Source organism: Eurypyga helias, unplaced genomic scaffold (genome assembly GCF_000690775.1).
Source record: "Eurypyga helias isolate BGI_N326 unplaced genomic scaffold, ASM69077v1 scaffold9869, whole genome shotgun sequence".
In the NCBI taxonomy this organism is placed as follows: Eukaryota; Metazoa; Chordata; class Aves; order Eurypygiformes; family Eurypygidae; genus Eurypyga; species Eurypyga helias.
This window is the reverse complement of record NW_010273920.1, coordinates 1-27,454: the sequence shown is the minus strand read 5'-3', so window position 1 is coordinate 27,454 and position 27,454 is coordinate 1. Positions and strand designations below refer to the sequence as shown.

Below are 27,454 nucleotides of genomic sequence, written 5' to 3'. Positions count from 1 at the left end.
TGTGTAGACAGGAAAAACTCTCTGTCAAAGACCTAGGGTAGTTCTAGAGGAAATAGTCTGCTCTGAGCAGTTTTCTAATCAAAGACCCATCCTTCCTTCTTCACTTTCAAGAATTTCTTTCTACTATTGCTACTTCAACCCCTATTCCAAATATTAACAAATGGGATAAATTAATAGCTTCTTAGTGTACTTTTGAATATTGTTTCCGTATTCCCCACTGCCATTAGGCAAATGTCCCTGGAAAACACTAGTAATTCATTGTCTTCACTGCATGATTTTTGAAAAAGCAAGTAAGAGACAGAAGCTGTGGCTGGAAGAAGGAAGAGATAACGTACTCATGTGCTAACATCAGTGGTTATTTTCTGTAAGTGCAGGTCATACGTGAGAACAGTACAGTATCACACTAATTTAATATTACATAGTGACACAGATCTTACTTTGATTTGTGAGGAAAGGCAACAGTTACAAGAGATTTTGGTTGGTTTTTTTCCAAACAAGCTTCGGATTTGAGCTTACACTTTCTTTCACTAGGAAAAATTAAAGCATTCCTATTAGTGGTATGCTAGTTCCCTCAAAAAATTTTTGAAAATTACTATTATTTATAATACTTATCTACATAGGAGAAACTCCATGCATACCTGCTCTTAGAATTTACCTTTTCAAAGAGAAAACCAGTTCCAGAATATTTATGAAAGCTTCATAAGAGCAGTCTTTTTTTTTTTCCTCCAATTCTTACATTTAAGTTACTCTCAGTAGGCCTAAGGAATATTGGGTTCTTCACCTGTGGTTGACCCATTTGACATTTGAGACAGTTGCAAAAACTGTAGCTATCAATTCAATCCCTAGTATAAGTCAGTTACGTATACAGAGACACATCTACTACAAATATTACCTTCCAAACTAATCAACACACATTTTCGTCTTCACATCATTACACTGCTATAAAAAAAGCTTTGAAAGTACAGCACAAGACATGGACCATGATCCTGTATCAGATTTGCCATTGTCAACAATAGCTCGAGATTTTTTAAGACAATCTAAAAGTGTAACAGCTTTTAAAAGACATACTAGATACTTCTCAAAACTGTAACAGACCACAGTACCTAAACAATTGACACCAAAAATAGATCTCTGACTAGAGGAAAAACACATACAACTGACTTGTATTCCATACAACACACTAAGGACAGTAGATTACTCACAGTATTCCTATGCACACAAGTCTGTAGCAAATAGTTCTCCAAGACTGCATATTATACCTGCATGTTTTACTACAGACATTGCTATGTAGCAGTTTTCCACTTTGCTGCCTATAAAAATAATTAAGGGTTTGATTAAGTAAAGCCAATTCTTATTTTGCCCACACTTTTGTAAGTGCTTCAGTTGTGGTCCCCGAGAATTATCAGAACACAGGAAAAAACCCCATGTGATGGTAAGATTTCCAAGAAGTAATTTAAGTATAGAAAGGTTAAAAGCCTGTCTGGTATTACCCACCATTGCCAAGTCTGGATACAACCCAACAACAAACAAAACCAAGGACTTAATTTACATAAAGCTACAGAGAAACAAAGTCCCAGTGATACACCTAGGTAGGACTAAAGCAGTACAAGAACAGCTTCACACAACTTTCCTAACCATTAGTTCATCCTATCAGCACCTAGACCTAATCAGTACTATTACTTGCATGTGCAGAAGTATGATCTCCCACAGAAACAAATCTCATAAGGAGCAATCTATCAAGACACAGCTATTTAGCAAGAGTTGTTCAAAAAGTCAGAAAGTACTACAGTCACTGTTAACAAAACTAACTTTGACCTTCCACAAAAATATATTAGCAAACAAGATAAAATAAAAATCCACAAAGTATTTTTGAGAGTTTTACGCTTCATACGAATATGATATGATATCATATCACTATTTTTGAACAACTTTAGGATTATAAAATTTCCTTCTAAAGCTTTAGGCCTGCATAGCATCTTAGTCTGTTTATATCACTCAGCCAAGTGGATCTTTATTCCTCCCCATGTCTCAGTATTTATGTATGCAAAAGCATACAACAATATTTGTTAACTTTTCAGATCCACTTTCCTACACGTAAATAACAGCACCAAGCAAGACCAAACTAGGGCTTTGAAACTGACATTAAAGTTTGTCAGGTGGAAATACTATCAAATTACTTGTAAGAGTTTACTATGGGAATTCCAGTCAGACTGATGTGATGCATTCCCCTGCCAGCTAAGGAGAGTGAGGAGGCAAGGAAACAGGATAAGGAAAAGGAAGACATCTCATGCAGACAGTCAGAGGACAGTGACTGCAACTTCTGTGCAAATACAGCACTTGCTAATTAGCTAATATCTAGATACAGTTTGACCTTGTCACTGGGACAGAAAAAAGTCAACATTGCATACTAGGAAAGCAAATCAAGTTCTTAGGGAGTAAAGAACTATAAGTTCCAGGCAATAATAATTACTAAATATATCTATATCGACATTCAGCTTCATTCTGTTAGTCACATGGGTGAAAATAATGCAAGGTACCTCAGAGATGAAGGGGCTAGGACCTTAGTCCTAGAAGGTTACCAAAACATTTTTCCAAAAGGTCTTCCCTTCTCTTGGGGAAAGAATGGGGGAAGACAAATTGAAAGATACCATTTACACACCAAAATACCAAAAAAATGAATTACTTATTTTCTAGGACTCTTACCATTATACAAAATTCCCAAATATTTTTGGGATCACAGTGGTATTCACTGTTCAGTGGTTTGAGTTTTTTTTAATACCAATGAAGGCTGAGAAAGATGCATTCAGATAGTGTTTGTCCAAAAAAGTATGAGATGCATTATCATGAAATGTAATACCATTCAAGTTCAGCAGTTTTTTATCTCCTGACACTCAGAGTTCATGCTTCCCTAGGGAGGAAAGGGACATATAATTCATCCTTCTTCTGGTGGGGGCAGGGGGGCAACAACAACAGAAGATATAGCATTTAAACAGTTGGTGTTAGATTTTATTACAAATATCTTATTAGCTTAAGTTACAGCAAACTACTGCTGCTACTGTAGCTTTAGAAATTCCCGTGAAGTGGTGACTACACAACTGCCTGGAAGGTGAATTTCTCAACTTCCAAGCCAGCAACCAACAACATTAGTCCCTGCATAAATGCACATCAACTTTTTTAACTACTCACTTGGTTTATAAAACAATGCCCAGTTCCTTTAAAAATCATAAGTCAACTGATTCAATGTTAACTTATAATTCTTACACTGATAGAGTGAAAAAGGAGCACTGTTTTGAAAAATACCAAAGTACATCTCAGTTACACTTCATCCACTAGTTTTTGTATACAGGAAGTTGCAGTTATTTTAACACACAATTTTTTTTAATTAAATTTGTATGAGTTATCTACTTTAAAATTTAACAGCTATAGTACTAGTTTGAATAGAAAGTGATAGAGAATGGATGTTGAACATTTATTTATGTCTGATCCATTTTCCAACAACAATCACAGCTAGGTATCGTACATCTTAAACTTTAAAGTTGCTTACATAAATATGCACAAATTCAGTATTCCCAAATAGCTACGAAAAGTGCCAGCAAGTTTTCTGTAAATGCTGTGTTTGGTAGAGTTCTCTCATAGCTCCTAGCGAGAGGTAATTGTTCAATAGGACAAAGTATAATTAAGTAGTACAAGTGCAAACAGGATTAAAAATCTGTGATCTTAAAAAAAATCAAAGAAACAATTTTGTAGTGAGAAGTTTCTATATGCACAATTCACAGATAACATAACATGCTGTTAAATGAAGAGGTAAAACCTTCAACCTAGTCTAAATCTTACTCATCTGTCATTCATTTAAACCAATTTAATTCTAATGTAAAATTTTAACATGTTATTACAGATATCCTACCTCATCCATCCTTTTGGCAGCACATAGTATAGCACAGTATTAATAATTAACCAGGCTTTTCTTATGTCCATAGCTTCCTGGCCAAGACTAAAGACAGGACCATTATGTGCTCCCAGAACTGAGGAATTCCTAGAGTAAGAATGTCCAAATTTCTCAGTGTCCAAATATTTTGTACAGGCATTGCCAATATCCACATTAACAAATGTAACGTTCTGAACAGGATGCTAATTGAATTTATATAGCTACTTTGTTTAACTTCTGAAAGTATAAAGAAACATAAGTATTATCTAATAAGGACAATTTAACATTTTCAAAGAACATAACCAATCCCTGCCTAATCAATTATTGTCCACCAACAGCAATTTCTGACTGCAAGGCAATTCTTTGCTACATCCAAGTCTCTCTTCATTCACACAGCATGATCTAAAACACTTCCCTAACTCCTGCCTGCCAAACAAATCCTGTTCATTTATTTTCAAGTCACAGACTACTGGATATTCATGACTTAAGAGACTAACTATAATCACTAGTCATTCCATCTCAGCTTTGTTCAAATACGGGCCCATTCTTCAACCCCTTCCCTACTGAATTGTACCTAGTTTAGTCTGCCAAGTCCCAGTATCAGTTGCATCTCATTAACACTTTACATTACATTGGGGCTATATAGAATAAGACCACAGGTGCTCTTACAACTTAACTGCACTTTTTCCACATACACACACAATTCTCTGCTATCACTCAGTATTTATCTCCTCTAACATAAATTGTTATTCTCACATCATCCTTCCTGTTGGCACTAATGCCTTACTTCTCAATTTACTAATCCCTTTTAATTACTCTCATCCCAAACCACATTTTGTGCCATCCATACCCTTTGCGATTCAATTTATCACTCCTTGTATACTCACTTTTACTCACTTTGAGAAAGATGTCATAAAAAGCAGGTGACTAAAGCAGACATAATGAAAAACATTACCAAGACTGCTGGTAGATCTGGATGAGGAAAAGCTCTCGTATGAATTTCTCCCACAGATTTTGCTGTAATCTACCTCTCAGTACCAATATTAACTCCTACCTTTGAACACAAACCTTAAACACTTCACTTGTGGATGAGGACTAAATCCACCCTTCTGCTTCGCATACCACAGAATCATAGAATAATTTGGGTTGGAAAGGACCTTAAAGATCATCCAGTTCCAACCCCCATCACATTTCCATCATCGGTACAAGGCAAAAATTCCCTCTTCCAAACAACCTGTTGAAGAAAGTTTCATTCATCACTAGGAGTTTCATCAACAGACTGATCCAGGCATAGCATGTTTTTTGCTTATGCATTTAGGTATTTACCAGCAAAGTCACTGCTGCTATTGCTTCTTAAATATTTCAGCTACTAGTGTCCAAAACCCAATTTAAACATAATGCAGTAAATGGGTCTCAGGAGATAGTTTTCCTGAAGCCTGCTCAAAGGCATAAGTATAGAGACATCTTAAGTCTTCTCTACTCAAAGTGACAAGATTTTCAAAGTTAGCCACAAACACATTTATGTCACCAGTAACTATCCTCCAATTGCTACTCTAAGTACATTGACATACAGTCCAAGAACAGTGTTTCCAATTTTATTTTAAGCCTCCTCAGATTCTACTATAGCATAATTTCTAGTTTTGCAAATCACCAAAGGTACTGAGAAGCTTACTGTTTCACTACTATCAAAGTAGTAGTGACTATCTTATACAAGATTTGCTCAAAACTACCACCACAAATTAAAAACTAAGGTACAGCTCAAGCAATTCAGTAGATGGCACTCTTCCACCAAAATCAAGAGGAAACTATGTCCTCACATAAACAAGAGGTACCTTGGAGCTGGAATTCGTATGTTTAATATGCAAAAGTAGTTTCTACTAAACTAGTTTTCTTAATTTAACTCCCTTAAATTTCTTAATTTTTTGGCTTTTCATAGAACTTGGAAAAATATTTTATTATGCTCTAAAATATTAAGAGGAATTACTATGTTTTGTTGAAATACCTGTAATTTTACTTAGCTATTTTGTCCAGACATTTGTGCTACTACAGATAGCTCCATTTCACACCACAAAAATAGCGGCATGTCAGTGTCGCATGAAGCGGTATTTGTGGCTTGTGTTTACCAGAAACTCAACTTGAGATGGACTTTTAAAAGGCTGACTTTGTCCCTAGAAGTTACTTATGCAACCTTAATTCACAGCTCCTCAAATGTATTATGGTCATTTATTTTAAAAATTTTATGCACAAGCTCAACGTCACTAGTAAACAGTTTGCATCATTTAGCTTAAATTTTATTTTAAAATAGTGTCAAAGATAGTCATTAGAAAAACTTCATCAAGCTGCCAATAAAAAACTGGCATTAAAACAAGCAGTTCTTCAATGTTAAAGGGTGAAGCATAGCATAAAAAAAAAAATTGCACAACCATCTTAACTCTTCTTTTAAAGTTGTTGCAGATGCCACCTTAGATTCTACAGCTCTCTTCCTCAGCATACCTGAGGACTTCAGATGGGTACTTTTTTTGGCCCAAAAAAATGCATCAATCAACTGTGCTAAAGAGTTCCCATGAGAGCATAAACACAGAGCTACTGTCTTGTGCAGGCTGTGGATGTCAGAAACACAGCTTTTATTAGCACTGGGAAGTGCAGACAGTGTTGTGACATCTCCAAGTACCCACAGCCCAGTTTAAGACTTCAAACTGATGGAAAACAGATCAACAGGAAAGCACAGTTAAAGGTATTTCTCCTATACACCTTTCCTGCAGTTTTTCTAGGAGGCACTTTAAATCCTAGATGGAGGAAAGGTATTACCTTGCAAATCTAGCTTCAGTGAGATTGGTTTTTTTGATGCTTTAGAGAATCTGCTTATCTTTTAACCTTGTGTACCTCCAGTTCCTATCAGATTCCAAGTAATGTCTGATACTTCAGGCAGTGCTCATCTGCCCTGGTATTACAAGAATGTTTACTTTACATGTTCATCATCTGCTAGTAATTTCTGAGGCTGAGGAGCTATTTTGATCAGCTTTGACAAAAGGAAATAAGTCTTGCAGATACTACTTTGCTATAAGTTTTATGAAAACAGGAAGTTGAGAGGAGGGGAGAAACCCAAATTAGGCCCACATCACATCAGAAGGGGAAAGGCAGCATCCATTATCTCAACACCCTAAAACAGAGGCTCTGCATAAAATGCTGCTATCACAGCAAACATTTCAAAAGTTACAACATGCAGGTAATTATATTACAAGACAGAACCCTATGATAACAGGTTTCACAGATAAAACATCTGTTTCTTTCCTCTAGATGAAAGCATCCAAAATAATGAATATCCATATATTACAACCCACTTCCTACAGCTGAAACTGTTCCAGTTCCAAGGGAAGGGGAAGCCCCATTTGTTTCATAGGATGTCTTGAAGGAAGTGCTATATTTGGCAAATTGCGGTTTTGAGCCCTTCAGAGATGCAGAGCCATACCCATTTATACTGCTCAGTACTTCCAAGGTTCTTTCACAATCCCGTATCTTCACTATCTAACAATAATTCTGCAGGAGTGAGATTGTCTTAAAATAGACTTAAATTTAATAGTTTGACCTTTGATTTATTGAGGGAAGGAGGGTTGTAAAGAAAGCTGATTGTTTGCCTACATTTGCTACACAGTCAAGGAAAGACTGCAGACAGAGCTGAGGTTTTCCTTTCCACACAGCACTACCTTCACTACCACCCTGCTCCCCAAATGCTAAGAGAAGACATTCACATTTCCACTGTTCCTCCCTGTTTTTTTTTAAATGGTAAAAAAGGCCAGGTAAGGAACAAGTTTGCAGAAAGATTTGCTGGAAGAGAAATTGTACTGGCTTTCATTGGGATAGACCCAATTTTCCCCACAATAGCTAGCATGAGGCTCTGTTTTGGATTTGTGCTAGGAAGAATGCTGATAACATACTAATGTTTTCAGTTGTTAAGCCAAGGACTTTGAGTTTCTGATAACTGCACCTGTGTTCCCAGCTTCTTCTCTACAAGAGGCTGGGAGGGAACACAGGAAGGGCAGTGACCCAAACTGACCAAAGGGGTATTTCATGCCATAAAACATCATGCTCAGTATAAAAGTTCGGGGGAATTAGCCAGGGGTGTACACACTGGTGGTCACTGGTCAGGGACATCAGTCAGCAGGTGGAGAGCACTTGTATCACTTGTTTTCTTCCATTACTGTTTTCCTTTTCATTACATATCATCATCATTATTAGCAGCTTTTTCATTACATATTAAAATTAGTAGTACTAGTAGTAGTATTAGTATCATTAATTTAAATTATTAAACAGTCCTTATCCCATGATTTTTCTTACTTTTTTCCTCCAATTCTCCATCCCACTGTGGAGGGGGAAGGTAAGCAAGTGGCTGTATGGTGCTTGACTGGTGACTGTGGTTAAACCATGACACAAATACAGCTGATTCCTCAGAAAATTACCACCTTCAAAGTGACAGTTGTTGAAGTAAAAAAGCTAAGGAAGTTTGGGTTGTTTTGGGGTGGTTTTTTTTGTTGTTGTTGTTTGTGGTTTTTTTTTATTAAGCACTCGGGTTCCCACTGAAATTCTCAGCTACTTAATTACACAGGAGAACCACTTCAAGAGTGAAATTATCACTGCTTAGTTAGAAGTATTCAAAACCCTAGCAATCATACATCTTTCAAAACAAGTAACCTCTATCATCACCACTAATCACAGTGCTACGCACCCAAATAAAGTTTAAAGAAACATCAAAAAAAAACCCACACACTGTTTCAGGTAGACTATCACAGTTCAGAGCTTTACTGAGGCTTTAATGTCAAGGCCTGAAGTTACAGATGACAAACAGACAGGGTTTCCCACCTCCTCTAGGCAAGCTTCCAGCTGTGGAAAACAGCACTTCAGAAATGCCATAACATGAAAATATCCAGGGATTCAGACAAAAGGAAAGTACTATCTAAAAGTATTATCTGAAACAAGATACTTCATCCAACCCCAAGATGGTTTCTAGGCAGCAAATCCCAATCATTAAAATCAACATATCATTGTAGCTTAGTCAGTTCAGACCTGCTTTGAGACAGGAGAACCTGCATTGACAGAGTGTAATTCACTGCTTAAGATGTTTTGATTAAAACATTTATTTTAATATTTTAAGTGTCAGACAGTTTTTTCCATTCAGCAATAGAGAAAAATGAAGTTACGTTGAAAGTTCATTTCTGTAACACCTTCCATCAAAAAACACAAGAGGAAACCAGCAGTGTAACTCCCAGCCAGCTACTGCAGCTCACTATAAGTTGCAACACGTGCAAGTTTTACAAATGCTCTGCCCTGTGAGGAGTAAAGACACAGGAGGCTCAGATAGAAGCTGGAGTAGTAAGCATTTAAGGTGGTATCTGTCAGAGTAAATCACCTGTGATGTTCCTCTTAAACATTTCCTAGAAAGAAAAAAATAGCAAAAACACAGGGAAAGCTATTGTTTCCAAGATCTGGCTAGAAAAGTTTGAAGAAAATTAATACCACCTTTACAAGGTACCCTCCGAAGTTTATTTCTTCTTTCAAATGTTAGCATAGCAGAAAGGCAATCAAACAGGAACAAATAATCCTGTTGTATATTTAGAGAGGTCAGTAGCTCTGGGTGAATTAAAAACAAACAAACCAACCAAACCAAAACATTACAAAAAAAGCATTAGACCTCCCGGGTGGTAAAAAATTCTACCGGAGCTAAATTCAACTCACATATATTAAGAGAAGAAGCCTAATGTATTTTCCCTTACAAAAAAACCCAAACATCTTCACTGACCAACTGCATGCAGGTTCACTTTAATTCTCTGAAGCATTACAAGCCTGGAAGTGTTTGTCTTTTGCAACAAAGGACTATGAAAAACCCCAATTGATATGCTACCACTGCAACCTTAATACTGATTACAACTCATTTTTCCCCATGAATACCCAGGTTCCCAACTTCAGCCTCCAGAAAAGGCTGCAAGTAGGCTGTTTAATCAGGAATCACCTACAGATCCCAAGGGTGCTTGACACTAAACTTGGTGAGCCTGCAGAAAACAAGTAGTCTTCAAATTCACTGTGAAGTAACCATGCTGCACAGTCAGGACAAGGCAGGATTTCAACAGAATCAAACCTTACCCCTCTTCACAAGCCACCTGCATACATACACAAACTTGATATTCTTGAAGGAGAGGAAAAAGAGGTAAGAGTTAAATCATGAGCCCCAGACCACAGAGATCACCTCTTCCAGGATGGGTACATTCTTGGAAATCATTCATGGGCAAGAGCTACAATTAGCTCTACTAGAAGCATCACTGTACTAAAGTGCAGCAAAAAACTAAAATAGTATTTTTGAAGAATCACTTAGCAAGAGTCTGTCCCATACATTGAAAACTGACACTGAAAACTGCATATGTTTATAAACATATGCAGACAGGCTAACTAGATTTCAAAAGGCAAGCAGAGATTTTTTTTTATTAAAAAATAATTTTCAATAATTCAAGATAGCAACTATAAAAGGAACAATCTCCTCAAATACAAGTGGAATAAAAAGGAGTATTAACTAGTGGTGTGTTGTACAAACCCAGAATGAAGTCTGCTCTACTAAAAAAATAACACAGTAGACTGATACATGCATTCTAGTCAAGCATCAACAAAAACAGTATGCTGAATGGCGTTTATTAGTAGTCCTTTAAAGTAGTAACATACCAAATAACAGCTCTGACCAGCACTGAGCTACTGAGACACTCTAAACAACTTAATATTTTAAAAACTTAATAGGAACACAAAATATAGTGGTTCAGTATCACCCACACAGAATGCATTTACACTAATCACTTTTAAAGATTCTCCATTAATACAGTAAGACAACACTGACAAGTATTCCCAAACAAATTCTATTTCATCAGAAGCAACCTCTCCCCAAATTAAGGACACTTGTGTAATTTACCATTATACACTTTTACAGTAGTATAACAGACAATGAGAAGTTTCAGAATACAGATGATTCTATACTTTAGTTTGGGGTTTTTTGTGCAACAAACTATGTGTACATAGTTTTTTCAAACTATGCTGAACTATTTTACCTGTTTTGTAACTGAAACACATTATAACTTTGATGCTTAATATATTTTCAGAAATACTTTCTAAGAACAGTCTCTTTGAATGAGCTTTCCTACACCAGGTGAGATTCCTAAAAATATCCATCTGTTACACTGTACATTAGAACAGCAACCATTAACAGCATCTTCTTGGTCAAATTGGATACAACTACTGTAATAGCACACTATGACATTTCAAGCATGGCACAAAGTAGCTTTTCTCCTTTAAAGCTTAACTCAAGGCCATTCTTTTCTGAACCTGTGCAGCACTCTGTTCTAATTGCAACAGTAGCCTCCACTGCAGACAAAAAAGCAGAGGCAGAGAACATTCAGATCACAGTGCGATTACAGAGTTTTCATGCCAGCTGCCTTGACGTTAGAACTCCCCACTCCACCACTATGACACTCTGGTCATTTGATGTTTTACCATAGCATAGAAACTCTTTCATCAACTGTCTGGGCATCTGATAAGATTTGATTAAGCAGCAAAGAGCATTTCCTTCCTATCAAACCACAGAAGCTGAGAAAATTTTGTGTTCATAAAAAAGATTGCAGTGTGAAGGACTGAGTTGAAATTAAGTTGCTGTTGAACAACTTCATAGTTAAGCCATTCTTTCCTCTGACAGGAGCAAGCCAGACTGAGCACAGGAGCCACCATTCTGACTCAAGCTAGGGGTCCATGCAGCCCAGCACTGTCTCCTACTACAGCAATCAGTGTTATTTAAGGAGAGCACACAAGCCTGGACACTTTTTGCAGCCCATTGCCCTTCCACTCCCAAACCAAACCCACCTATTAGATAGGTATGTTAGAGGACAAATCCCAGCCTAGACCCTTTACCATCTGCTCACTGAGCCATTGTCTGCGAGTTGGTCCATTCCTCTCCCGAATGCACACGTACAGCTGCTCCCACAGTCACAACTTCTAGAATTTCACTACTCATTATATTCTACAAATTGCTTTTTATCTCTTAAAAGAGTCTAATATTACTTTAGTGAATGTCCCCTAGCTTTCCACTGAAAATTTACCGAATGACAGCTCAGCATGTGTTTTAACCAGTGTCCTCTTGATTTCACAGCCCTTGATCAAAATTACCCTTCCTCCTCCTCTCTAAACTGAGGAGACCAAGCACTCCTAATCCTCTTGTAAGGCAGCGACTCTATTCTCGCCAATTCTAGTTCCCCCCCCCCTAAATCCATGCCACTTAAAACGCAGAAACCAAGAAAAAATAGGACTCAAAGCGGACACACCATTGTTCTATATGATGCCAAAATGATGCTTTTGTTCACTATGCTCTTCCAAGTTTGTCCAGTAGACTTGGTAACAACAAATCAAAAAGCCAAGTTTTAGTACTTAGATTCAGAGAAAATACATATCCACAGATTAGAAGCATTGTACTTTGCTGTGATCTTTATGTCTCAAAGACTTAGTTTAAGCCAATCCTATTTTTCTTTAATATATTTTATGTATTACATATAATACAGTACATGAAATAGTCTATTATATCTTTAGAAACCTAAGTATTATATCTCAAGTGATAGTTAGAATTCAGACAGGTAAATTAGTATGAAGTTATACGCAAAACTTTAAACATTTAAGTCGCAGTCTTGGAATAGAAGTAGTGTCTCAAGTTTCTGCAGTCTGGCTAGGAATTTATTCCCTTCCCTCCCCCCTTCAGGTGAATCTTGAAAATAGAGGAAGAGTAAATTTGTAAAGGATAACCCAACTTTGAGTTCTGGAAGCCTGCAGGTAGGCAACAACCAAATACTTCCTTCCTCCTGGTTTTAGGAGGTATCCTCATTTAAAAGGGTTTCACTAAAGTAGCAGGTAATCCTGTAAATATTCTGCCCATGCCAGGCTGCACTAGAAACAGGTAAGTTAAAAACTCTTTTGAGCACTTAAGGGAGAAGAACCTGTCCATACCACCAAATAGCAAGGATCTCTACAACTTCTGTCTACTGAAATGAAATGCAGGCAGCTCCTATTTTCCAGAGGAACTGGTAACAGTGATCACATTTAGTGCTTGTATGTCAAGGCAGACTACCTTACTCTCAGGTGCAAGAGTAATAACAGCCTCATTCTTAGCTATGTTATAATGGAGAAAAAACACGAAGACAATTTTTTTTCAGTGTCTAGTCACATTTAAACCACACACCACCACACTTCTGGCCTCTTTGGAATTGTAATTTCTGACAATAAAATAGAGCTAGCTTTAAATAAAGTCTGCTGCAAATATAAGTCAGCTCTGCTGCAAAGTAGGGTACCAAATGGGTACCAAGGCATTCACTATCGACCACTTAGCTCTCCAATTATAGCTATGCACCAGCTACCATGTCTATGTACTTACAGATGTGTAGAATTAAATACTTTACTTCTGTATTTGCCAACGGCTATACCAGGGACCTTTACATCTGTTAGCACTAATACTACCCTGAACACATTACAGGTAACTTTCCTGCATTAAAACCAGATGTGTTCGCTAAGTTCCAGCCAGTTTTCTGTATAAAACTACAGGAGGCAAAGGAGGCTGCACTAATGTAATCAAAAGCCTGGTCTGGAAAGGACAGAATGCACTGTTACTTACTCACAAGACTATCACAAAGTACTGGAACCACTTCTGGTTATGATATGCTGAAATGTAAAACTGCAGTTGCTAAATGTTTTGTAACCAAATTTCACTGTTAGCACCTTCAGATATACTGCTTCTCCCACTGGGAATTGCCAGCAGAAAGAACCAATTGCTACATGTCAGTAAAGTTGACTCAGGAAATGCTACCTCCTCCCAACTTTTTTTCTTTTTTTTTTTTTTAACCCAGAGCAGCATTTATTTGATCTGGAAGTTACTGGCAAAATGATCATATGGGAAGAAAAAAAACCTCACCACCCACCAACACAAAACCCAGCAAACCCACAGTTCTTTTAAACTGCCATAGTTCTAAAGCGAAGTACTTTTTTTTTGTTCTTTGCTACTCAATTAAGAAACAATATTGTAAAATTAACTCCTGCTGCCTCTTCCTCACAGCATCCTCTAAAGCATGTATAAATACCATTCTATATTACTTTTTTTTTACTATTCCTTTGAATATTAACATAATTGGGACTATATTCACAGTACTTCCATGAGCTATGTCTGAAAGAAAACAAGTACAACAGTCAAGTCCTAGGCAGCCACATATACTGTGAGTAATTGAAAAAAGGGTTCGTACCTATAGTGGTTGGGGGTTTTTTAATTCAAAGATATAGAAGTCAGTACAAAAACAAGTTTAAGAAAATGGAAGTATTCTTTGTGAATGGGTGCTATTCAAATACTATTTCCTCTGACCAGCTGCCTTTTAAAAACACAGAGGCATTACTAATTAGACTATACTTTAATGGGGAAGGCTACCTGATCTTTTTTCCAGGTTAGGAACCCAATGGGATTTCTTTCCAAAGTGTTATGTTTCCCACCTAATTATTTTAAAGAATGAGGGGATATTCACCATGCCAGCGAGAAATCTCATTATATTAAGTCACTTAAGTAGAAGATTGCTGGGGGCTTTTTGGGTGACTTTCCTTTTTATCTGACATTTAAGGGCAGCTGCTAAGTTCATCTCACTGCACAAGTTTGGAATGCCAAGCAAGCTATTGCTCTGCAGCCTATTCTGCATATTAATAAGCATCACTAAAGCTTAGTAACTGCACTTCTAATATCAACACTACAAAGTTCAGTCAAGAATGTTTTTCAACTGTGAAGATGAACATCTGCTCTATTTAACAAGGTAGTAAGACTGGATAGAGCATATGCTAAAAAAAACACCACACACAGGCATGCTAATCCTATCAATTTAACATTAAGTGATCACAAAAAATTAGCATTCTATTTTTTTTTCCTAATGAGCAAGTAGAAAAATGCAAATTGCTTTTGTCCATCTGCTGCTGCTGACAACGAGCTGGTGTTACTAGGTGGGAAAGAGGCAGGACCATTCACAGAAAAGGTTATCAAAAACATTAGATACCAGCTGGATTACCTCTTTTGCTGGCTACTCTTGAAGTATTAAACATATCATAACATGAACCAAAGATCTAATAAGGTTAATCAAACACATAGAGAGTAGAAGACTGGCAGCAGCTTCAAGGCTATGCAATTGCAATCCCTTGCCTGAAATGGCATGAATCACAAAATGAAGCAGTAGCTCACCAAGCAGAAGTACAAAGGCCTTGCTTCCTTTGGATCCGATTCCTTTCTTCTTTCTTTGGTTTCCAAAGTTAAAATACCTCCTGTGAAGACTTTTCACAAGAATATAGGGGCAGGAGAGGAGACAATTAGTTCTGGGAGAATTCATGGGAGATAACTCATAAAAGGGCAAGTTTGGTCTACAACCTTCTTGGTAGAAAACCTGACCTCCCCTCTCCACCAGTACTGCTCTCATGAACACTGTCTGGTTTAAGTGGGACAGGCTAAGACCTACTCTGAGTATAGAGAAGTGTTCACTGCAATTGTACTATCCCAATTTTAGAAGGAAATTAAGCTTCAAGTTTCCCAAACAGAAAACAGGGTTTGTTACTACCTTTTTAAGGCACTTAAGAAATGATATCCCACAACAGTATCTAAGATTAATAAAGTAGGCTTTAGTTATTTATACCAAGCTATAAACTTCTCTCTATAGAACAGTGATCAAGTAGTAGATTTTGCAAACTGCAATACCTCAGACCACGTTTTCAAGTATTACCAGATCAGCATCATTGTTATTACAAAAAACTTCAGTTCTTCCATGTTTTAATTAGCTGAATCACACAACCTGACATGCCTCAAAGCATTTGATTTTGCACTTTGTTTTCTATACTAGCAGACTCACGCTTCAAGTTTCACCTACTTTCACTGTTCTTGACACTTAAGATTTTAAGCAAATGAAAAATATGTAAGCATAGAACCACTGATGCAGAGGACTACGGTGGAAAAATGACCACGGAAGATCTAGTTCTGAACTTAGTGACAAGTTTTTTCCTAATACAGTTATTAGAATTAATCTTAATTGAGCAAGCACTATCATTAACTAGGTGGGTGGGTTTTTTTGTTTGTTTGTTTCTTTAAGAGAAGCTTAGGGATTCAAAATAGACTAAGTCTTTGCAGAAAGTGATGAAGTTAGAACAACTAGTACAGACTTAGGCTGTCATCAAGTTGTAAAGACCTCAGACACAAAAACAGTTTTGGAATCTCTTACCAAGGAGGTATTTTTAACTGTAAGACAAAATGGGTCTTATTTGTGGCAGAGTCTTAAACTTACATCAGTATGTCAGATCAGGCCAAGTGATAGCAACAGAGAAAGGAATTTCATGAAAGCATTGTAAAAATCAAGATGAATTGGGATTCACTATGAGACTCCAGAGGCTGACAGAGTTGCTACATATTTTAGAAACCTACCAAATAAGGATTTATACCACTCTACCAGTGTTCACTAGCAAAATATTTCAGTTTTAGCTATTTCCAAGACTCCCATTATTTTAAACTGTGCCTACGTTCAATGTTACAAATATCATTGCCAGACATTCAAACTATGTCATTGGACCTTTACCTGTATTTGCAATGGAAGTCAACAGAAGTGGTAACTTACTGCTCCCTTTGATAAGCATGTAAGTTGTGCTATTATCAAGTGCCTATGATAGAAGCGTTGACACAAAAGAGGTCACCCAAGTTATCACCAGTTGAATACTAAGAGGCTATGATTGATTAGCACTCAAGTACCAATTACAATACCATGATTTAAACTTACAGTTCAGCACAATAAGGTAACTTCAAAAGCTGCTGAAAGACAGTCTACTGCCAGTGGGCAAGCAATGCACTCATAAGCTGTTTTGGTTCAACAGTACCACAAACTTCTTCCTCAGGCCAGCAAACAGATAAATCCAGTTCACATCAAAAAATTAGATCTCTGGAAAAGTAGAGCCCTGACAACTTAAACAGATGTACTTTGTGGGATTAAGAATCTGCATTTTTTTATTTTTGTTTTAAAATTATAGCAATCACTTTGATAGTAGACTCCAGGACTAAGGGCACTTCTAGTCACCTTAAAGGTAATATGTAAGAACACTTACCCCCTCGTGAAACCTTTGTAAAAATAGAGACCTGAACTTGGTAGTCTAATGAAATTACAAAATTTCTGCTGAACAGGAAGTTTTGTTACGAAGGGTTTGCAATCTTGATTCGTGCTTTCAAGCTGTCTTTATCACATCTCAAATCGTGAGCCACTTCTAATTTTCCAGATACGACTTTACTGACACTGCTCATTTCTTCTCCTGCAGCGATAATGCTACTTCAATTCTAAAAGCCCTTCCATAGTGACTGAGAAAGAACAAATACAGGAAAATGTCAAATTAAAAGCCTAGTGAATTTCAGACTACAGCAGAAGTCTGAAAGCCTAAACTTGGTCCCAGCTGTCCAGTTCCATTATGTTTTACTCTTAACATCATCACATCACACAATCCATACTACCTCAGTGTTTCACAAATAGCTAGGAGGTATAAGCAAACAGGCTATGCTACTGCTCCAGTAACACCTGCAGCCTTGCGAACTTGGCCTGCTTTCCAAAGACATTTCCTTCACCAAGCTCACTATGACCATGCAGAAGTTTGAAACTGCAAGACTGTATCTGTTACCCTTCTGTCAATAAAATACCTACAAGCAAGAAAAGTTTTCATTCTAAAGTTAGTGTCAGTTACCGTATGAGGTTTAATACAGTTATATTTCAGGTACTTTTTGAAAAAAGCAATTACTACCAAAAGCTGTTTATGAGAATTACAGTATATGCATTGATACTTGAATCCAAGACCTACTGCAGCATAGATTTACCCATATCCACAGTTGCTTTGAGGTACAACTGTTCCAGCATGGCCTCTTCCATGGGCCACAATGCCTTCAGAGATGTACCTGCTCCAGCATGGCCTTACCCACAGCCACAGTCCCTTCAGAAGTAAACCTGCTGCAATATGGCCTTACCCATGGCTGCAGTCCCTCCAGGGATGTACCTGCTGTGTCGTGGGCTTATCCATGCCCACGTGCTTTGAGGTGCTCCTCATGCACAGCCACTGATGCTTCAAGGTGTACCTGATGCAGCATGGACTTATCCTTGGGCCACAGGCCCTTCAGAGGTACCTGCACAGACATAACCATGGCCACAGACACTTTGAATTGTATTTGCTGACTTTGACTTACACCCACAGCCTCAGACAGTTCAGGGTGTCCTGCTCCCAACATGCACTCATTCACAGATCACAGTCCCTTCAACTCAAGCCCTCACTGGAGTTTCAGCCTGTCCAATACAGCATCACAGGAAGAGCAGCGATGCCCTGGCCATCTGCCAGCCCAGGCACATGGCTACTGCTGTTATCAAAATGTTCCCAGGCACAGCAGACTAAGATAATGAGCAGCACAGCAAGAAGTGTAAGCAAAATGCAACCACTAACTAGCACTAGACTAGCATACACTAAGGCAAGCAAGCCCCATGGCAAGCACAGGAGCCTGCCAATTAATAGCTAAACAGCAATAACAGCTATAAATTCAATCTTGCACATTCCAATCAAATCTGTCATTATCTTGAACCTTTCAAGCCTCACTTGGGCACCAAAAAGAACTCTCATGGTTTAACCTCAGCTGGCAACTACGCATCACACAGCCTCTCGCTCACTCCCTCCACCATTGGGATGGGGAGAAAATCAGAAGAAAATGTGAGATAACTTGTGAGTTGAGATAAAGACAGTTTAATAGGTAAAGCAAAAGCCACACGCACAAGCAAAAAAAACCAAGAAATTCATTCACCACTTCCCATTGGCTGAACACCTGCCTGCCATAGCCAGGAAAGCAGGGCTCCGTCACATAGAACAGTAACTTGGGAAGACAAACACCATCAACTCCAAATGGCCTCCCCTTCCTCCTTCTTCCCCTAGCTTTATATGCTAGGCATGACATCATGTGGTATGGGATACCCCTTTGGTAAACTGGGGTCAGCTGTCCCAGCTGTGTCCCTTCCCAACTCCTTGTGCAACCCCAGCCTCCTCAGTGGTGGGGTGAGGAGCAGAAAAGGCTTTGTCTCTGTGTAAGCACTGCTCAGAAGTTAAAAAAAAAAAAACACACCAACAAACCCCTGTGTTATCAACAGTGTTCCCAGCAAACCCAAAACAGAGCCCCATAATAGCTACTACGAAGAAACTCTATCCCAGCCAAAACCAGCACACCAAGTCTTCCAGCAAGTGTAACCATAAATTTAAAAATTACCTTGGTCTATTTATTACGAAGAATTCAGTCACAGCTTTCTCTGTGTAGGACCAACTTGCTGTATATTTTTAAGTGTCACATGTCTCATCATGGAATTTTGGCCTTATTTAATTTCAGAATATCAAAAGGGAATCAATTTTCTTCATTTAGGGGATTGGGATTTTTCATTGAAAGGAAGATACAAGAGAGCTAATGATACACACATGAACTAAGTGCTGGAAGATACGATAAGAAGTGTGGTAGTGTTAAAAGAAACATAAATGTGATTAAGATTAATGTATGTTTTAGGCGAAGTAGCTCTCTTGTTTAAACTACTCCACGTGAATTGTGTGGCAAGGTAGCCAACAAATATTGTCTTATAAACAGATAATTAGAGAGTCTCTCTGGGATGACACTTTTGCAATATTTTTAGAAGCTTTACTGACATGCTCTTCCCAAGAGAGGAAAATTTGTTCAAAGTCCAGAAGAACATTGGCAAAGGTTGAAACTATTCTCTTTAGTGTGCAAATGCCAAAAAACACCCTAAAAATCCACAAATCAGTAGTTTCATTCAGCTTCAGTATATTCACAGAACAGACAATCACAAAGTAAGTTAGGCTGGAAAGGACCTCTTGAATTCATCTGGTTCAGTCACCCACTTAAAGCTGTGCCAACTTCAGTTAGATGCTCAGTTTGAAAAACCAAAAATCTTTGCTCTATATACTGTAAACTCAACTCCAGCCATTGCCCTACAGCCTTTTTTCCAGAAAGGAGAAAACAGGTATAGAGCTACTTTAAAAGAAGAAGAAAAAAAAAAACCCACACTAAAAAACCACACCATCTCAAGGTGATGTTTGAGGGATGTAAAAAATCAAACAAACAGAAAAACCCAGACTGCACTGCTTTGCATAGTCTGAATGATCCAAAGGAAACAAGGGTTTTTTATGGATATAAATCACATCACAAGTTTGAAATGGAATTTGGTGAGCTTTAGATAATGCACCTAACTGCTTGAATTTTTTGGTATACATCTACAGCAAAACCATCCAGATGCTGCAATGTAAACAGTTTACCAGAAACTGACGGCACAAAACTACACATGCAGGCTTTGAGCTATTTTGATCAAAGAACAACAGTTGTGAGCTACTCTCACAAAGGCCAGAGTATGGAAGTCAGAAAGCATATTTTATACACCTCAAATATATGAAAACTTCAGCCATTTCCTTACATAAAAGTCATCTTTTACTGCTGAAAAGAATGGGAGAAAAATGAGCAGCTGCTGACATTCAGAATGATTGGAAGCTTCAGATATTTAATGACAAAATGGCAAACAATCTAACTTTTCTCTCCTGGGTGAATGGGGTTTACAACAGGAAAAACACCGTCAAACTTTGATTAAAGAACCTATTCTGCTTGGCAATAAAGATGCCCAGGCACAATTTGGTCTACATGGAAGGCCCAACACTTACTCTACAGGTATCCCCTTTATTCTCAAGGATTTCTGGTGGAAACAATCTTTTTTAGAATTCCCCCTGTCAAGACAGAAACTGAGCTACAAGCTGCAAATGAGTATTTTCTAAGGCATGAAGCACCAATAATGATATTGCATTCACAGTGGCAGACAATCAAAATAAGTCTCGTTTGATATACTGTACTGGTTTTGCTAATGAAAAATTAAAGCACAGAAAACTGAAGAAACTTGTTTAAGATGGAGCAGTAAAACAGCAGAAAACAGGAGAACTCCTTCAATTTTTCTGCTTTAGCTTCAAAAGGTTCCTCTTATAAAAGCAAACAAAAAAGCTCAGCAGGTTATTAAGTCCAGAGACTTGTACAATTAGTAATTTAAGGTTCTGAGGAAACAACATCCTAAAGACAAACAAATAATGAAAAAGTCCATTTCAACTTTATCAAGCCTCTTTACAGTTTAAATGCTACCCTATTCAGATCACACTTGACCTCAAGAGGGACTTTTAAGCAGAAGAGTGAAAACGACAGGACAGAAGTAGGGCTATTACCTATGACACTGAATGCTGTCAGGATGTCACAGGGTCAAGTCCACCCAATTACAGCATGCAGGTAAGTTAAACCTTGAGCACATATACTCAACTCTAACTCATTAGGAGGTTTTGATAACTGCTAGAAAAACAAGGCACAGCCAATTACACACAAAACTTCATAACGACTATGGACTATGTCTCCTGCTGTGATGTTTAGGTATGCACAGAAAAGAAGCAAAGCACAGATTAACTACCTGATATCTAACACTTTTTGGGCAGGAGATTAAAAGGTGAAAGCCACCCTGGTAACAACAGTTAAATCCCTTAAAGCATGGAAAAAGTCAAAGATATCAGCCTGCAGTGACAAATGAGGTCACCAGCAGCTTACCCCAACCACTGCAGTGTGAAATCAATAGCGAGCACAATCGCTGCACGTGGGGAACACATCCACAAACATCCCGCACTGTGCGGAAGGGTGAGCCTGAAGCAGAATTGCCACATGTAAGAGCCAGGCCACCAGCCAAGACTCGCACACCTCAAGCAGCTCCAACAAGTGTCCTCTAATCGGCACCATGAACTCAGAGGAACAAGTGGATTAGCGTGAGCAGATGTGTGGGTGCACATGAGAAATAAATGGAAGATTTTATGTCTCAGCACTGTTCTGCACTGGTGCCTACCTCATCACTCAGTTTCCCCTGCAATACAGAAAAACAGAAACAGCTTAACTATTTTCAACAGATCCTAGTGTCAGGGAGAGGGTCACATCAGCTCACTGTCCTATAGTTCAAGAGTAGTGGGTCCAGCATCTGACTTCTCTCCAAGGTTTTATACTACTAAGCTATACGCTCTGTAACTTTACCTCACATACAGTAAAGGAACTAAGGTGTCCACCACTGAAATCAGAAAAGCCTTTGCTATTAATTACTCAATGTTACTTTCTATGGAGGGCACAAAATACTTCTCTAATTAAGGATAACACCTGAGCAATATCAGTGCCTCAGAGACACTTGCTTTTAGGTCCCCTGGCTAAATCAGTTAGAAATATTTGTAAGTAACTCACAATAGAATCAAGGTGGTTTGGTGTTGGGGTTTTTTTTGGGGGATGGGAGGGGTGGAGGCAGTGGGGAAGATGTGGGGTTTTTTGTCTGGTCAGTTTGCTTTGTGTGGTGTCTTTGGGGTTTTTTTTTTTAAAGGAATATACCTATCAAGTTAAACTAACAAGTAATCCCAAACTGTAAAACTTAAACCATGTAAGTCAATAAAGTTACACTAAAAGCAGTTTCCTACCATATTTATGAACTTCTTATCCTCTTAAAACTGCAAGATCTAGAACCAAGATCTGCTTGTGGGCACAGAATGGCAAAAACCTGCCTCTGGTACGCTAAGTCACCAACTCCACAACACTCTACTCTGATTTAAACCCATCAAGCCCAGGATCAGGGACAAAGAATATTAACAGAGTAGTAATTCTACTTCCAATCCAATTAGTGCAACATGCCACCTATAGTTTAGGTATTTCCATTTTCACAATTAGTTTGTAGATTCAAACAATTCACTACAGTGTTGATATTATTTTGTGTTTATTTATCTCTAATTGATAAATATACTAAGTCAGGGAACTGACAGTATATTTGTATCCACAGATTTTTGGTTTTTCAGAAAAAGCCTTAGTTCTATTTTCACTAGTGTTGATGCAGTGACATGAGACAACATATAGTATTTCTGTGTTAGAACTCCCTCTGTTCCTCCACTTGTGGCTACAGCGTCCTCATAAAGAAGAGTGGTTAAGAAAATTCCTGTTCACATTAATCTCTTCTAAGCAATACCAGTTTTGAAGTTAAAATACCCAAGTTGCAGACTGCTCAAATACAGAGAACATGTTCTGTAATGGGGTTAGCTGATAAATGTCCCAAAGTCAATCAGGACTGTCACATTAATTTCCTCAGATATAAATGAAATCTGAAAGAGGTTAGCTCATTCCTCAATTTAAGAATACTTTATCTTTGATAGCTTTTCTAAATAAAAAACTTGCTTCACAATTCCTCAGATCATTTATTTGCAATAGGAAGTGAAAGCTTGACAAGATGCACCTATAATTGAAGATGCAAGGAAAACACTAATACCCAGCTCCCATCTGCTGGTAGGGAATGAAAGCAGCATTGTAATTCCTTTATTTCTACACTCTCACTACATGAATGCAGAAGAAAATGAGGATTGACTTTTCTCCCACTTTTAGGGTTTACTTCTCAATGTATACCTCTTTACTGGCTCAGCCTTTCTAGTCCACATCTCATTCAATTCATTTTTGTAGCTCTAAAGAGTAAGACACTCTCGCTTCAACAAATCCTTGCACATAATTTATTTTTCATAAAAAACCTTACAGGTAAAGCATCCTGGAAGTCAACAAGCATTTTTCGGTTGTGTTTTTCACCTTTGAGCAATAGAATGAAATAAGCACTTCTTGCAAGTTTCCCTCCTTCCCAAAGAGTGCTTTGCAAACCTCTTTCACTAGGCAGAGATAAGCTGGTTTTACATTGGGAATGTGTTCAAGTCTACCCCTTCTGCCTGCCCTCCACCATCCCAAAGAGCAAGTAATCACAGGAGAGAACTTCTGCAGGGTTTTTGAGTTACAGGGCTAACCCATCAGCTGGATTTGAGGGCTTTTACCAGGTTTACAAGAATCAAGAACTATATAAAGGTACTGAGAAGCATATTCATCTTCACCCAGTTAAGGGAGCTCCAATGATTCAGCCTCTGCACTAAACTTCTTCCCTTCCTTTAGGAAGGACATTTTCTGTGAATGTTACTGCTTCCTCTCACAGTAACTGTTCCTTCCCTCACAATCCGGTAAAACTTCCCTTGATTTAGAAAGCAATTCACACTCTGAGAATTCACAGGTGTAGTCATGGACAAGTGCCAGTAAACAGGTTTTATCAAGTCATCAGTACTCAAACTGCAACATCATGTTGCCCAAAATTACAGGTGAGTAAGCTCTGAACAGGTGCATTTTGATCCCTCCTTTTTTCCTCCAACCCAAATCCTTACTTTTAGGTCACTTTTTGTTTTCTCCTCCATTCTACCAATATGAGAGCAATTAACAGCACCACTCACCAACACTTCATTCAAACCAACTTCATCACCTTTTTAAAAAAAAAAAGTTTATGGAGTTAAGGGTAGTTTCAAATCCAGCATTAAGAGCACTGAATGGTCATTAAATTAAGAGATCTTGGGAGTTCGTAATAGATATTATAGATACTGTACAAGCTATTTCACCTCAGCCTCTTCTTAAAGCCTCAGATTTTAACAGACATTCTAATTTTTCAGCTGGTAAAACACAACCCTCTTAAGGCAATTAACCGCACAAGGTAATGATTTTACAGAAGGAAATAGTAACTTGCAGACTAATATAAGCAGCAAAGGAAAAGATGAGATTTACCTACAGTTTCAAGAGGATTAAGTCAATTTTTCTAGCAAGATGGCCTAAGCCTTCCCCATATAGGTCAGGGTTCAGTCAATTTCAGGACAACAGTGAATTCAATTCATTCTCTTCTGCTGAAAAGTAAGGTTTGGGCAATGTCAGCATTGATTAAAGACTCTACAGGGCAACTTCTTTTAAAAATAAAGGTTTAAACACATATGTTGTTACATGGCTTGGATAGTAACATATGGCTATGGTACCATATGGCTATTAACATATGGGCAGTTCACTTTTTAGTGAACAAAAAGAAGCAGGGTGACTGGTGCTTAGTTCCACAAATTCATTCTGCCTATCTCAGTCACTTGGAAACTATTAGTGAGATACAATTCCTATACCTTTTACCATCCCCACCTGAAACCATCTTTTGGCACACAAACACAGTAGCAGGTAACTACAGTATTACAAAAAAATAAACACCAAAATCCCCAACAAAACACCAAGCAGCATGGAATTTTTCAATACCAGAGGACACAGCAACAAAGCAGGGCTCAGCCCAGGTCTCTCTCTAGATGTGCAGTCAGCTGCTGTAGGCTGCCAGCACACTAGTAACCCTCTACAAAATGTATAAATTTGAGATAACGGGAACTGGGCAGCCATACCTCACACCATGAACACAACCTGAACTGACACCAAGAACAACCAAACAGCCAGGACACCCACCAACAGCAAAGACCTTTTTTCTCCCCTTCTGCATACCTAGTTTCCACCAGACTCCCAAATGGTTCCAGCAGCTGTATCAGAATGTCACTTGTGTGAAGTGCACTACATCTGCTTCAGAACATAAAAGGATACAGCCTTAGTGCTCCAGTCTGAGTTCCGATGGCCAATATTTTCTGAACAGGATCAAATGCCAAGGCTGAAGGTTGATAGGGGAAACCATGGCGTACAGTCTAACAAGTCAGAGCACCGCAGTAATGATGAGTCAAGCAGCAGACCAAAAATAAACAGAATCAATATCATATGTTAGAGAACAAGATTCAGTGTTAATCACAATTAAGAACAGAACTACAAAGCATTTTAACAGATTGACAAAATCAGTTGTCTTACACGAACCAATTAAAAAAGATTTTTTTAGTTATTATAACTCTTTCATCCTTGATCATCAAGTGACAGTCATACTTACTGAAACTTAATTTGAATCTTACATTTCTTCCATCAGCATTTTTTTATCCCCATCTACCTCATTCTCCAAGTAATCTTATTTTCGACTCTGACAAAGGAACTAAACTGTTAAAAACTGAGATGTTTCTAGGAAGTTTGGCAACAAAGCCAGACTTGTCATTAGAACTAATACAGATTACTAGACTTGCTTTCCTGAGAATCACTTCAATTTTGTCCCAACAGGCCCCACATGACAGTGCAACCTCTCTCAGCACATTCAGAAAAAAAAAAAAAAACACCAGCCAAGCTCCAGAGAACCAATCTCTCAGCGTCTGCCTCCTCTCAAGAGAAAAAAAAAAAAAACCAAAACAAACCCCCCCCCACACAACCAAACACACAACCCTCAAAATAGACAAAACCAAAAGACACCTCTAACAAAGCAAAATGAAACCTCAGCCATGGGTTTCTTTCTTAATATAAAGGTCTTGGCACATTTAGCTTTTTGGTTAGCCAAGACTAATATGGTAATTGACCAAGCAATAACTCCATTACACTTTTCAGGCTTCAATTAATCAGAATTGAGAACATAATCAAACCCATCACCTACTCTTTGAGAACATAATCAAAACCATCACTTACTCTTATTTCCGTTATACACATACACAAAACATGCCACACAAATGCTGGTTTTTCCATTTCAAAGTCTTTAGTTTAAAGCAGGTTATTTTAGGACCTCATAAATGCATAGCAAACTTCTGATACGCTCTTTTTACTTCACTGAAGTTGCAGGCATACCCTGCAACTCTCAGTATTTCACAGTGAATAAAACCTAACTGGTAACAGCTCTGCTCTTTTCCACGTCCTTTGTGAACAACTTGCAGAAGTACCTGCAGTACTCGACAAAACAGGGAGGAGAATCCACAAACAAGCCCATCCATATCAAGCTAGGCCATGGATACGTTTTAAAGATAAGGTGGGTATTGATATTCGAATCAATTTTTATTCCTCTTGCTACATCTGGCAGAATTATTCGCTGCATCATTTTCCAAAGTGTGCAGATACAAACTGCAGTTACTGTATCATGCACAAACAAATAAAAAAAAATCCCCAAACACAGGAACTTTTCTGCTTGTCTCTGGACAACATTTGCGATAGCAGCATCGGCAACTTGGCAACACACTGCAGCGAAACCACCACCAGCGTCTAGAGCCCTTCTCAGGCGCAAAGGAACAGGACAACCGCATTTCCAAGTAATGCGGAGCGACAGATCCCCTGTCCTTCGGGCCCATTAGCAGAGGCTTCGACTCAAACGCCGCGATAATCGGATCCGCACTACAGCTAGGTATCGCTCCTTCCCCCATCCACCCCACTCTCCCTACGAAGCCCTCGCGAACACGGTCAGCATTACACGCATGAAAGCGTCTCCCTGAAGACGGCAAACCCCGAAACTCTCCAGGAAAGATGACTACAGAAAACCAGCGAGACCTGTACAGCTACACCCACCGCTTCCTTCCCCGCTCCTATCCCCAAATAACAAATCCAACCAAGTAAACAGGGGCGGCGGGCAGGCTCGGCCAGGTGGGTACCGAGAGGCAAAGCCCGCAGAGCCCGTCGCGGCGGGGCGCCCCCTC

The 27,454-nt window shown here is 38.4% G+C and overlaps 1 protein-coding gene across 1 annotated transcript in view; it reads right to left on the bottom strand.

Moving 5' to 3' along the window:
- The window catches only part of LOC104502517 (syntaxin-binding protein 5), a gene marked incomplete at its 5' end in the record, with an annotated part of 69,175 nt that extends 43,563 nt beyond the window's left edge, over positions 1-25,612 (bottom strand). Inside the window, one exon of the mRNA XM_010159650.1 lies at positions 25,515-25,612. Within this exon, the coding sequence (XP_010157952.1) occupies positions 25,515-25,612 (98 nt within the window). The remainder of the gene's footprint in view (positions 1-25,514) is intronic.
- Positions 25,613-27,454: the final 1,842 nt, after the last annotated feature.